At 35.2% G+C, this 13908-nt stretch overlaps 1 protein-coding gene across 1 annotated transcript; it reads left to right on the top strand.

The window, feature by feature from the left end:
• Positions 1–1197: 1197 nt before the first annotated feature.
• LOC131038624 (cysteine-rich repeat secretory protein 38-like) lies at positions 1198–1947 on the top strand. The gene has a single exon (XM_057971111.2). The coding sequence runs from the start codon at positions 1198–1200 to the stop codon at positions 1945–1947; it is 750 nt and encodes a 249-aa protein (XP_057827094.2).
• The last annotated feature ends 11961 nt before the right edge of the window (positions 1948–13908 follow it).

Genomic DNA, 13908 nt, shown 5'->3' on the forward strand with positions numbered 1-13908 from the left:
AATGTTGAAGGCGTATTATACTCACATATGGATACAAAAACATTTGTCAATAAAAACTAGAAGTATTTTTAAATCTGATGTTTTGGTGACACTTAAATGCATGAAAAACAAAAGAAATATTTTAGTTATTTTCTCCTTTCATACACTCAATTTTTAATTATTTAATGTTAATTATGTCTTAACTACCACTCTAAGTTTGACTTATGAATCATTTGTGTCTATCAAGATAATAATAATAATATCTTAATTTTTTTTTTTAATTTGATCAATAGTTTAATAGAAAAATAAAAATATAATAATAATAATTTGATATTAAAAGTTTTTATTTTTGTTAATAGTTAAATGAAAATATAAAAAATATACAAATAAGAATATATTAAAACATATCATTATAATAAATATGTTAACAATACTTTAATATCAATTATAATATAATAATTTTATAAATGAATAATAAATAAATATGTTATTTCTGACCTACTTTATTTATATTTTTTGAAAGATAAATATACTAGTGTTTAGTATAATGATAGCTCGTCATTGAGAAGTTGATGAGGTGGATGTTAAGATGTCATTATTTTAAAAATCCATTTGTGAATGCGAGACTTTAAGATTCATGTTTGATTTTATTAAGGCCAGGCAACGATCTCACTTGTGATTGCCATCTCAGTGGGATTTGCCAAACTTTTTCCGTGGGACATTGCTGCCAACACCATCTAGTTGATTGCTTCAACTTGATCACAAAATCAACAACAACGACGGAGTCTTAAAAGTCTAATTAGGGTTCAAACTCGTTGATTGCTTCAACTTGATCAGGTTGGCAGATTACCCTCTTTAACTTAATTTATATGTTATTCTAGATTACCCTCTTTAACTTACTTTATATGATAATGGAAGCACGTAAAACAAAAATGCCAACTAGATGGTGGTGGTAGCCACGTCCTACGGAAAAAGTTTGGCAAATCCCACTGAGATGGCAATCCCCCAACAAAGATAACTCAGAAATGCAGTGAATTATGAGTTAATATTGCCATGTGTTTGAACTTCGAATTGATCGTTTTGAAGCTTCTATGGATTCAAGTCAGTTATTCCGGCGCACTTACAGCCGAGTCATACTCAACTCGTTTCCCATCTATTTATAAGCTCACTTGCTCATAGTGTTAAACCACATCTTCTTCTCTTCTGTAAGCTGCCAAAATGAATTTCTCAGCGACTGCATCAAAGAGAGTGCCGCTATTTCTAGCGACTTTGTTAGTGTTGTGGACTGTTACAGTTGAGTCTGCATCGGAGGAAGGCGATATATACGCAGCATGTAATGTGGTGAAGTACTCCAAAGGCTCGGAGTTTGATAGAAATTTGGAGGCGCTCTTCAAAACGCTGACAGAGAAAGCAGCCGACTCGGGCTTCGGTGCTGCGGTTTACGGGAGGGAGAAGCCGAATCAGCTGTCGGGGCGCCTCCAGTGTAGAGGAGATTTGTCTCCCGCCGACTGCGGCGCGTGTTCAGCGGAGGTAGTGAGGGTCGTTCGCCGCGATTGCCCCAACGCCATTGGCGCACGCGTTCAGCTGGAGCATTGCTTCCTTCGCTACGAGAATTACACCTTTCTCTCTCAGTTGGACACTAATTACTGGTATGGCCTCGTCAACGTTAAGAACAATACGGACACTGGTTTTAATGCTGCTGCTCACAGTCTTTTGGCGGATCTGTCGAGGAAGGCCCCCGCCAGCCCTATTAAGTTCGCCTTGGGGTCGTCTGTTGTTTCTTCGAATGTGAGCATCTATGCCATGGAGATGTGCTGGAGGGACATATCGGGGAAAGACTGTGCGGCCTGCATTTCCAAGGGAATTGAAAAGCTCTTCGACTGCTGCAGCGAAAGGGTGGGTGTTCAGGTGTTCATGGGCAGCTGCACCCTACGCTATGAAACCTATCCGTTTACCAAGCACTATTAAACTTTTACCCATCTATCAGATTCTCGTTCTGTATGTGTGGTGAACATGGAGGGCGTAGTCGCTAAATAAAGTAATAGTAATAAGAATAATCAAGCCACAGGTGAGATCGATGGCTGGCCTTTGTAAAATCTATGTTGCATGCTTCAAACATGAATCTAGCAAAAGGAAATAAAAAGAGTTGATCAAGGGATTTTCTATTCACTTGAGCAACATGGAAAAATTATAAGTTTAATAGTGAGAGTTCGGTTATAACAAAATCATTATTTGCTTGAATGACAGTGGGTTAGGCACTGTCTTAGTTTGATAATTAGCTATATTGGAGTATTAAGTTTAAAACTTGATACATCAAGTTTTATAATATAATAGTTTAAGTAATTGATTGATATTATTTTTTAATAATATTTTAGGATTTTTTTATATTAATATTTTGGATTAATATTATATAATCTATGAATAATGATAAAATCAAAATCTTTTTAGATCATATTATTTAACTTAAGGTTCATGAAGTGTGATAGTTGAAATAGGTGAAAATAATTACATACTTATCATACATGCATTCTAACCATTTTAATTTTTACTAATAGATCAACAAAAATATTAACATCTAGTTATAGATCTATGCATAAGTGTGTATTTAAGAAAATTCAAGAAGAGAACATTTGAGCTTAAATGTTTCATTGTAATGAATGAAGAGTGCATTTTTTTATTTTTTTATTTTAATTTTATATCATTTTGTGTGTATGTCATAAATTTATAAAATTGTAATACTCAATTTAATTTATTTAAGACACAAATTAAGTCACAATTTATTAATCAAATCACATTATAAAATCCCTTAATCCAAATTAATCAACATCCCTAAGTTACTTGAGATTGTAAGTTCAACTATATAATATGAATGTGAACTAAGCTATATATTTGAAATAAAAATCTAGTATACAACTTAATTAATATTAACTTATAAGTAAAGCTAAAAGAAATAAAAAATAAGGAAAATGATTATGTGCCCTACTTTTGAATTTTTGTATGAAATTTCAAGCTTCTTTCTAGAAACAATAAACTACCTACATAATAACCATTCATGCACAAAATGGTCTCAGTCTACAGATGGTAACTTCTCTGTTTCTTCAACGTTCAGGTTGTAAACTAGAGTCCTCTTTCCCAAGCCTTTTTGTGGGCTAGTTTGGAATCACAGGATCATTCCTGAAAATTAATATCTTCTTTTGGCTGATCATCTAGAACAAAGTCCTAACTATTGATAATATTTGTAAAAGAGGGATGGTCATTCCAACCATCATTATCTGTGCTTAAATGATGTTGAGGTTGCCTTCCACATTTTGTTTGGTTGTGCCTTTACTCGGGAGGTTTGGGCTTACTTTTGGAAGTTGTGGTCTTTGGATTGGGTCTTCCCCAACTCTTTTGTGGATTGTTGGACTCAATGAGTTTCATCCTCTGCTAACCAGGCTCTTTCTTGCATTTGGAACCTCATGATGCCTCATACTGCATGGGGCCTAAGGAAAGAATAGAATCATCGAATATTCAAGGATCAAGCCTGTTGTGCTAATGTTGTTGGCAATAAAGTTCATTTGGCTATTAGAGAAAAAATTTAGGTTATCTATGATGAGGCTAAAGCTGATGGTTCCTTCTCTCCCTCAATGGATGATCTAGAAATTACTCATAGATGGAAACTTAATTGGGATATCTCCAAGTCTTTGTTCAAGCTGAAATGTCCTGGAGATGGGATCAAGTGGTGTCCTCCTCCCTTGGGATGGGTGAAAATCAACACGGATGGGGCAGCAAAGGGGAATCCCAGACCTGCTAGATGTGAGGGAGTGGTGCGTGATCACAATGGTAGGCCGGTCTCAACGGTGGCCCTCCCTTTGGGTACCCAGACAAACCACTTTTTTGAGACTTTCGCATACTATACCGAGATCAATTTGGATAAAGAGAAAGGATTAAGGAGCATTTGGTTAGAATGTGACTCCCTAAATATTATCAATTTCTTAAAGGGGTCCTCCCCCTAGTTAGATGATCAAAAGTATTATTGAAGACAACCTTTTAGAAAAGTCTAGGATATTAATGATCAGATCCTATTGGATCTCCACATCCTTATCAACAATGATTATAATATGTGCGAGACATAAGGGGTTCTTGGAAATTATGAAGGATAATAGGTACTGATGTGTCCTGGGAAGGACAACATTTATGAAGAGAGAGCCAATATTTTTGGGGGATTTTTTATTCCTTTCCATCTGGTTGTGCTTGATCACAGTTGTTCTCCAGCCTACTATGATTGGGGTTTTTTGTGCGATGGGGGGAGATAGAAATCAAGTGGAACCCACGGTTTTTGAGCAATGGTGGAACAAGGAAGTTGTTTGGAAGGAACTCACAGTTGGAAGTTTAACATGTTATATGAAGACTCTGCACGGGTCGGATGCCCTTGTCACCAAGGTCTTTGTTCACGGGTAGAAGGACAGGGTGCTCTACGCCTTTGGTATTGAGCTGGAAGTTAATGAGGATTTGGTGGCCAAGTTTTCCAATGCCTTGATTGAAGGCACTAAGTTTTATAGAGATAAAAAGCATGCGACCGAGGCTTTTGAAACTTTTGTCTTGCTGAAAGAGAGGGATTTGAGGAACTTACAAGAGAATCAAAATGCCCTGTTAATTGGATATTTTAGGAGATTAATTATTTGAAGGAGAAGGTTAATCCACCTAAGGGGGACCTGGACAACCTCAAGATGGACCACAAGCAATGAATCAAAGCCTTGGAAGATGATTGTCACAAACTCAAATACAGTTTGACTGTGATGGTGGTGGTTACCAAGGCAGCAATGGAAAATAACAATGAAGGTCTTTGTAAGCTTAATGAATAGGTGAAAGTCTTGCACACCATTTCTAAGAGTAATCCCCCTTTGGGAAACATTAAGATGGTCAAGAAGACTAAGGTGGGGGATGCAAGTACAAATAAGATTCGTAGAGTATCATCGGATAATAGGGATGCAGACTTGGACGAGATTGTGTTGCCCCAACCAGGCCCAACGATGAGGCTCCGCAAAAAGGATAAGGGTATGACCCCTGTGGATAGGATTAGTAAGAAAGTTTTGTTGATTAATGAAGAGGTCATTCAGAAAAATGACAATTTAGGCAACTTTATGTAGTTTCATTAGGGTGTTATATTTTGTATCTCGGGTTGGGCTTCAGTGCCCTATTTTTTGTGGACTAGTTGGCATCTGTTTTGTTGTTGGGTCCTAGTTGACTGTGTTTTATCTTTTGTTTTGTTGACTTTGGTTTTATGGTCCTTGTAAAACCAATTTTCCCCTTTAATCAAAACTATTCATGCACCAAATTATCTATATTTTTTATTAATTAAAAGATGTTTTTAAAGAGTCCTAACCCTTTTACAAAACTACTATCCAATCACAACTGACCTTCCAACACTGCTACAACAAAGATAGCCATAATCAACTATGAATTAAGAAATTTCATTACCAAAACGAACAAGGAACACACTGTTGACCTAGTTATGTGACAAAGAGGTGTTCTTTGAGAACCATTTTCTCCTCCTTTGTAAAACCATCCAATAAAATTCACTATTTTTAGCCTTTTTCTTATTTTTAGTCTTATAAAAAGGAAGTAGAGAGATGTTAGCAAATGATGGCATTGATTTACTATTAGAGTGTTTCAACTACCACTTAGTTTTAGCAAGTATGTAGTTTGGAAAATTGCAACTATATTTCACATTTGTATAAATAAGTTTTCTATAGTCAAGGTTTTATCATTATTTAGTATCAGAGCACATCGCTTTTGTGCCCAATTTTTTATAGTACTGGGGCAAACCACAAATGGGTAGAACATTTTTCTAGAAGGGATGGTGATGGTTTTTGCTAGGCATAATTAGAGGTGAACAGTGTTAGAAGAGTAGTGTGTGTAGAAGATAAAAGCATGGCATAAATCTAAGATAGAGACACATTTGAAGAGGCCACGTAAACCCGTTAACTTTGTAGAAGGAGATGACATTCTATGGAAGATTCTATGGGCATCTAAAATTATATTCTACAATGTTTAGAGCATCTACATGGACCTACAAAGTCTCCCTGCATTTGAAGTTTGGTTTTCACTGTGTTTAGAGACATGTTCGACAATGGAAAGTGTGAGGTAGTTAACAGGTGCATTTAGAAATTTATTTGTTCTTTTGATTTATGATTAGTAGTGTTTTAAAAATTTATGGTGTGTCATTCATACTACAATTTAATAAATGATGGTGAAGGGGGACTAGAAGGGAGATTAAGTATCAAGAGAAAATTAGTATCAAATGAAGTCAAAGTGAATATGGAAGTGATGTATGGGTGATAATAGGGTGTAAACCAATTTATTTAAGAAATGGTTTTGTTAATGTTGTGATCACAGGATGATAACTACATCAATTAAAAGTTTATGAAGGCTTTCATGGCAACAATTGCAAGGGATTGAGGACTTTGAGGTTGAATTCTTTTTGGTCTATCCGTGACATATGCCTATCAAGCCTTCATAACTTGAATGTGGATCTTTATATAATCATTTCTTTTATGGAGACAAGCATGTGATTGGTGAAAAGTAGTTATCTAGAAGAATGCAAGAATGGTTAGATGGTTTGTTGCTGGTTGTACACAATTTACTTGGTTATAGAGACAATAATTATTATTTTCAATCATAATGTTGGGTTTTATACAACTTACTTGGTTGTAGAGACATAATTATTACTTCCAACCATAATGATAATGAGGCACATTAAAAAAATCCATTTAGAAGAGATTTCCAAGTGCATATGATCACATTTCTTTCTTGAAGTTAAGAGAGCTAAGTTTATTTCATATCGAATAGAATTAAAATTCATTAAGTATTTATATAAGTTCTTTGTAAGAAGAATATTTGTGTTTGGAGTGATAAGGATGGTATTAATTTGCATTTTTTTTCTAAATGACAATTTTCTTAGAAAAATATTTTGGATTCAATTTTCATATTTGAAGAATGAAAATTCCAATACAACTAATGAATTAAAAATTATCAAAAAATAGTAAGTGGAAAAGAAAAATCTCTTTTAGCTATAGATAACTTGTTAGATTGGAATAGTAGAGGTCATAAAGACAAGGTTATTATTTGTCTCCCTCTTTCTAACTTTGAATTACATCGTATGGAAATTAAAAATATTATTCTTAGCATCAAAATTAATTTGTTAAGATTTATCACATATTCATCAAATATTATCATTCTTAATTAATAATAATTTTTTGATAGGTAATAGGTCGAAGCCGATAACATGTACATACCCTACCCCCTTTTTGGGATTTGAACTTGTGACCTTTATTTCAAGAGCACAAGTTCTCCACCACTAGGCCAACTCAAGTTGTACCATTCTTAATTAATAATTACTTCTATTACTCTATTTAATTAAATGTCATTTTATTATTTTATTTAATTATCTATTTTCAAATTAAAATTATATTTTCATCTCTTCACTTATCCCTTTCTTCCATCAATAGTTAACTATATCTTAATTTTGAATCTCAATCTTCATTCCTCAACTCAATCTTAATTTACAAACTTTTTCATCCATCAATCAAGTCATTCTTTAAATGGAAACTTATTACTCACAATTATCCATCAATTGAATTAAAAATATAACATTATCCTCTCATGACTTTGAAATATTTCATTTGAGTTGACTACTCAGTCTCTTCAGTTAGCCTAGGTCCTTGATCTCATCCTCATCTCATTGTTGAATTTTTCTTACAAAATCTGTATACTAGGGTCATTATTTCATCATTTTCATATTATCACACTTATGAAAATTAAATCTATCAAAATCCTTCTCCATTCAAATCAAAGTGTTATACTATTGAGTCTGCTAGTTTATTGTAACTTAGTGAGGAAAATAAATAAGGATAGAGTTGGGCCCCTTCTTCTTGATGTGACGTGGAGACTTAGCTTGGCCCTTCTTCTAGATGTAACGTGGAGACTCAGCTAGGTCCTATTCCCATGTAACATGTAGATTAAGCAATTGATGTCTATAGGGCTAGGCCCAAATGTAACATGTGGACAAGCAATAGGGTTGGGTCCAAAAGGTAACGTGGCACAAATTGCTAGTTATGTAGGCCCCAAATTGGGCACCAAAGTGCAAAGTAGAATATGTAAAATAAAGAACTGGTTAAGGCCGACTCAGAAGACTTAAACACGAATCTTGTATATAAACAAGATTCATTCTACACAATAGACATATATATTGTTCATTGTTAGCCTTATGTGAATTAGCCTTAAAAGAGCAGTGAATTGTCTTCTTGTGTCAACGATTCATTCCTAGGAACATCGAATTGTCTCAGTGGCAGTAAATCATATCCACAATCAACAAATTCATGCTTATGCTCTGTGAATGATCTACATGACAGCAAACAACAACTCTAGATAGTGCAAATAAGTCTATCAAGCTATTCCTTGTGCCCTAGCTTGGAATCTTTAGTCTGATGTTCTTATTTATATGTTGCTTCAAGTGCAGTAAGCAAAGTTGTATGATTTGTCTAATATAAACCTGAATCTTGTTACTGGGTTTTTCACCTCCAAGAGGGAGGCTTTCCCAGGGTAAACTTGTGTTGTGTGCCCTTTCTATTTGTGTGCTTTGATTCTTGTGACTGCATTATTATTTCCTACTCATTATTGTTAATCTGATCATGAAAACCAACATGGTATCAGAGCCCTAGGTTTGTATAGAGATTGTAATCAGATTTGTGCTTCCTTCTAACTTGTTGTTCAAAAGTTTAGTCCCATGGCTTCTTATATTAGGTCTGAAGATAGGTTGGAGGGTCACACAAATTTCTCTTCTTGGAAGGTCAGGATAATGATGGCATTGAATGCTCTTGCTGAATATGTTAGCAAGAATGCTAAGGAACTTGAGGGTGCAAGTGAGAAAGAAGATTGGAAGAAGGACTTCCAAGCTCAAAGGATAATAATAGACTCCATCAAAAATCATTTCGTGCCATCCATCTCCATGAAGAAGTCTGCCAGGGAGATGTTCTCTACATTGGAAAAGATGTATGAAGTCAACAATACCAACTACATCCTTGCCTTAAGGAATCAGCTCTCCTACATCAAATTATAGAAAGAAGAACCTGTTGCTACTTACTTCATGAGTATCTCTGAGCTAAGAGATCAACTTGCCACCGTTGGGAAGAGCAATGAAGATAGTGACTTATCTATGATTGCCCTAAATGGTCTTCCTCCCTCTTGGGAGCCATTTGTTCAAGGAATTTGTGCTAGAGTTGAGCTTCCTAAGTTTGATCAATTAATGGGAGATTGCATTCAAGAAGAGTCTTGGTTGGCTGCGAAAGGAAAAATTAAGAACCCTTATGATGAGGAACATGTCCTCTTGGCTAAGAAGGAAGGCAACCATTAGAAGAAAAATAATTTCAAGAGAAATAGAGATTTCAGCTTTCCTGCCCCTCCTTCAAAGAAAAGACCAAGAGACTTATCCCAGATCCGATGCTTCCGATGCAACAAGCATGGCCACTTTACAAGGGACTATCATATTCAGGATGTGCAAGAAGATGCAAACATAAATGAAGTATCAAATCCTCGCAATTGTGAAGATTTCCTCTTTTGATCTATTGGTTTGTTGATTCATCCTTAAGTTAAATTCTGATTTAGATTTAAGCTTGGTTCCAACTTTAAGTTAGAAATTTGTTGTGGATATATCTTCTAGATAGGGTTTTAGAGGGAGTCTCGTGATATCTTCAAAATACTCTTTATTTCAGTAGAATCTTATTGCTAGTTTCTAATCATTGTGATCTATTGCTCTAATGATGGAATTGATAAATGTGTTACTTGATTATTACAAATGTTTTCCTTTATTATATTCTATGTTGAAACTAACAAGTGTTCTGGTTATAATTTATGATACACTGGGTGTATCATCCACCCTCTTTGGAGTGCAAGGTGGCAGTTCTCTCTCACCCTTTGCGGAGTGCAAGGTGAGTCCACCCTCTGCAGAGTGCAAGGTGATAGTTCTTTCCACCCTCTGTGGAGTGCAAGGTGGCAGTTATTTCTCACCCTCTGTGGAGTGCAAGGTGGGTTCACCCTCTGCAGTGTGCAAGGTGACAGGTTGTTCTTCTCAGTGAAGGAGCTTATGTATCCTTTGCGGTTGTGCATGATTTATGTTGTATGGTTATACAAATCTTTAAGTATTAATTATTGCAGGTGTTCATATGGAAAGGTCTTTGCAATCCTCTACGGATGTGCATGATGAAAGATCATGGTGTTACATACAGTGTAAAGTTATGAAGTGTTGGTTTCATCCTTTGCAAGCATTGCAAGAGAAGATCATGTAAAGGTTCATTGTAATATAATTGCATGATCAAATCATGAATTGTATATTGATTGTACTATTAGGGTTGGGCCCTAATCTTAAACATTGTAATTATTCATGCCATGGGATTGTCCATGTGAATATGGTTATTTATTTATTTTCCTCCCTAGTTAAGAGGGAGTGTTAGTTTATTGTAACTTAATGAGGAAAATAAATAAGGATAGAGTTGGGCCCTTCTTCTTGATGTAACGTGGAGACTCAGCTGGTCCCTTCTTCTAGATGTAACGTGGAGACTCAGCTGGGTCCTATTTCCATGCAACATGTAGATTAAGCAATTGATGTCTATAGGGCTAGGTCCTATTCCCATGTAATGTGTAGATTAAGCAATTGATGTCTATAGGGCTGGGCCCAAATGTAACATTTGGACAAGCAATAGGGCTGGGTCCAAAAGGTAACGTGGCCTAAATTGCAAAATATGTAGGCCCCAAATTGGGTGCCAAAGTGAAAAGTAAAATATATAAAATAAAGAATTGGTTAAGGCCGACTCAAAAGACTTAAACATGAATCTTGTATATAAACAAGATTCATTCTACACAATAGATATATATATTGTTCATTGTGCTAGCCTTATGTGAATTAGCCTTAAAAGAGCAACGAACTATCTTCTTGTGTCAGCGATTCATTCCTAGAACAGCGAATTGTCTTAGTGGCAGCGAATCATATCCACAGTCAGCAAATTCAATCCTATGCTCTATGAATGATCTGCATGACAACAAACAACAAATCTTGGTAGTGCAGATAAGTCTATCAAGCTATTCCTTGTGCTCTAGTTTGGAATCTTCAGTCTGTTGTTCTTATTTATATGTTGCTTAACGTGCAGGTTGCAAAGTTATATGCTGATATTGTCTAATATAAACTTGAATCTTGTTGCTAGGTTTTTCACCTCCAAGAGGGAGGTTTTCCCAAGGTAAACTTGTGTTGTGTTCCCTTTCTATTTGTGTGCTTTGATTCTTGTGACTGCATTATTATTTCCTGCTCATTATTGTTAATCTGATCACGAAAACCAACAATACCCACATCTAAATAGGCAAATCAACACTTATTCTGACATTTATAGTGTGTTTATTGAATTATAAATTTAATTTAATTTCTTTGAAATTTTTGGATCTTTTATATTTTCTTACTTTTTAATATTGATGCACACTTCTTTAACACACACCCTAGTACAATATTTTTCATTAACACACTAGAAGGTATAAATTCATTCAAAGCCATAGTAAATTCTCTCTTGTCAACTAGGGATACCCACTATTTCTTAAAAGGTTTTGTTGATATTTTCTTTTACAAATTAGTTTCCTTCTCAATAAGTTGTATCTACATCTATAAATAATATTTTTCTACCTATATATTCTAATTTATTCTTAAATCCTTAATCATATCAATCATAAGTCATAAATTGATCATCATTTGAGATTTGGAATCAAAAACACTCAATATCCTCATTCATGCATGGGGAGACGGACCAATAGTTGTGAGGGCTAACATCATCAACATGTAGCCGTCATATGAAATATCATTAGATTTCCGTTTTTTAAGAAATGTAAAATGGAAATTTAACTATCTACATCTAAGGTTTGAAGACATGACTCATCATGCAACTCATCAAAACAATGCATCTAGTGTGAAGTGTCCCAAAAATAACTTTTTAAAGATTCAACCAAAACTTAATCTAAAAAATCCTAGTAGTTGAATAAAAAAAATCATTTGTAATTAGTATGATATTGTATTCTATGTAAAATATAACTTATATACAACTTAAATGAACCAAATGCCTATTAGTAATCATAAGTGTGTGTTATATGTTTTATATCCAACATATCCAACACCAAAGGACCAATAGTTGAACAAAAAAATTCTTTGTTGTTATAAAAATAACTTATTATTATATAAAATACAACTTATATTGAACACAAAGGGACCAATTGTTGAACACTAAAACCTTTGGAAAATCTCGCACATTTCATGGAAAAAACAAGATATTTATTGTGTTCACCTTTTATATTTGTGATCAGATAAATTGTTAATAGGAAATACTCTAATGCATACACATTGCTACCCCAATAGTTGTACACAAGAATAATTTTTTTTCACTATGATAACAAACATTGTTAAGTGAGCATCTTATTTTATAAGTGACACACTTATAGTGGATAGCTATGATATTTTATTTGAAACAATAAATATTTAGGCATTTCACTTGTTTTTGATTAAGGTAAAAGTAGGTTTAGAAGGGGCCCCGAAACCATTTACAAGCAGAACTTAAACATCAAAAGCAAAGAGATACAAAAAGGAACAGACCATCGAAAAGCCAACAAAAAACCAAAGAAAACTAGAAAAAGCCCCACAAAGCCAGCAAGCCAACTAAACTCCAAGAGAGAAACTAGTTGATTTTTTCCAGGGCATTCGCCAAGGTGTTGCTAATTTCATGTAGCTCTTTGATGTTATCCCTGAGATTAGGGAGATCCTTTGCAGAAGTAGCCACAACTTTCTTGACATTAGCCCTGGTCCTCTTCGTAGCGCCACCAACCGGAGTAACTTCACCACTACCAGTTTGGATAGTCTCTTCATCCAAGTCAAGTTCCACTACCGTTTTAGGAAAACTGGTATGATCAAAGACCTTAGCAATATCCTCCAAGTTTTTAGTGACAGTAGATAGGATACTCGGGATAACGCCCATCAGATTTTTCATCGCCTCTCTCCCTTCTTCCAACGATTTAACCTTATCCTCCATATTCTGCTTCCAATTTATCTGGTCTCTGTTGTCATCCTCCCTCTTCTCATCCGTGTTTTTCCCCTTTTTTTCCAAGTTCTTCAGGATCTCGCAGGTCCTTCTTTCATAATCCATTCTCACCTCAGTGAGTTTCTTGAGGTTATCCAAGAGTAACCCTTTATCCGCACTTTCCTTATCCTTGCTAACCCTGTCCTTAGTCAGGTCCTTCTTAGAATCTTTGTTCATTTCCTTCTCAAAATTCACATCAATTTCCTCATTATCCTTGAAATCCACATCCTCCATAGGATAGCTGTTGTCCTTACCAGGGCAATCACTGAGGATAGGGCTTTCATTACCAAGCTCATTATCACCAATTTCTTCCTCATTACCCAGCTACTCATCATTCCAACTGTCTTCACCATTGAAGTCATCAGTCTCCATTTTGTTGCATTCCTTATCAATTTCCTCTATTTCCATCCCAGGGGCACTTTTTCTTTTTTTGCTAGAGGACGCCTTCTCCTTGCTGGAGTCTCCTCCCTCCATCTTTCTCTTACTTGGAGAGGTAGATATCCTCTTGTTTTCCAACAAGGCGAGGGTTTTACAATGCTCATAGATGAGTAGCAAAAGCCCACAGTGGAGAATCAGGCTAGAAGGATTTTTATTGTGTTTATTGAGGGACCTGGAAAGGGACCTAAAAAGGTAGTAGGGCAGATATACCTTTTTTTCGTGTCTGAAATGGTTTAAGAGAATGAAGTGGTAGGTGTGGGTCCTGGAGAAATGTCCCTCAATCATGTTGTATTCCATAATTGCATTCAGAACCCATCCCCATATTTTCTTAATATTAGCAGCTTCGTAG

This window comes from Cryptomeria japonica, chromosome 7 (assembly GCF_030272615.1).
Source record: "Cryptomeria japonica chromosome 7, Sugi_1.0, whole genome shotgun sequence".
Lineage (NCBI taxonomy): Eukaryota > Viridiplantae > Streptophyta > Pinopsida > Cupressales > Cupressaceae > Cryptomeria > Cryptomeria japonica.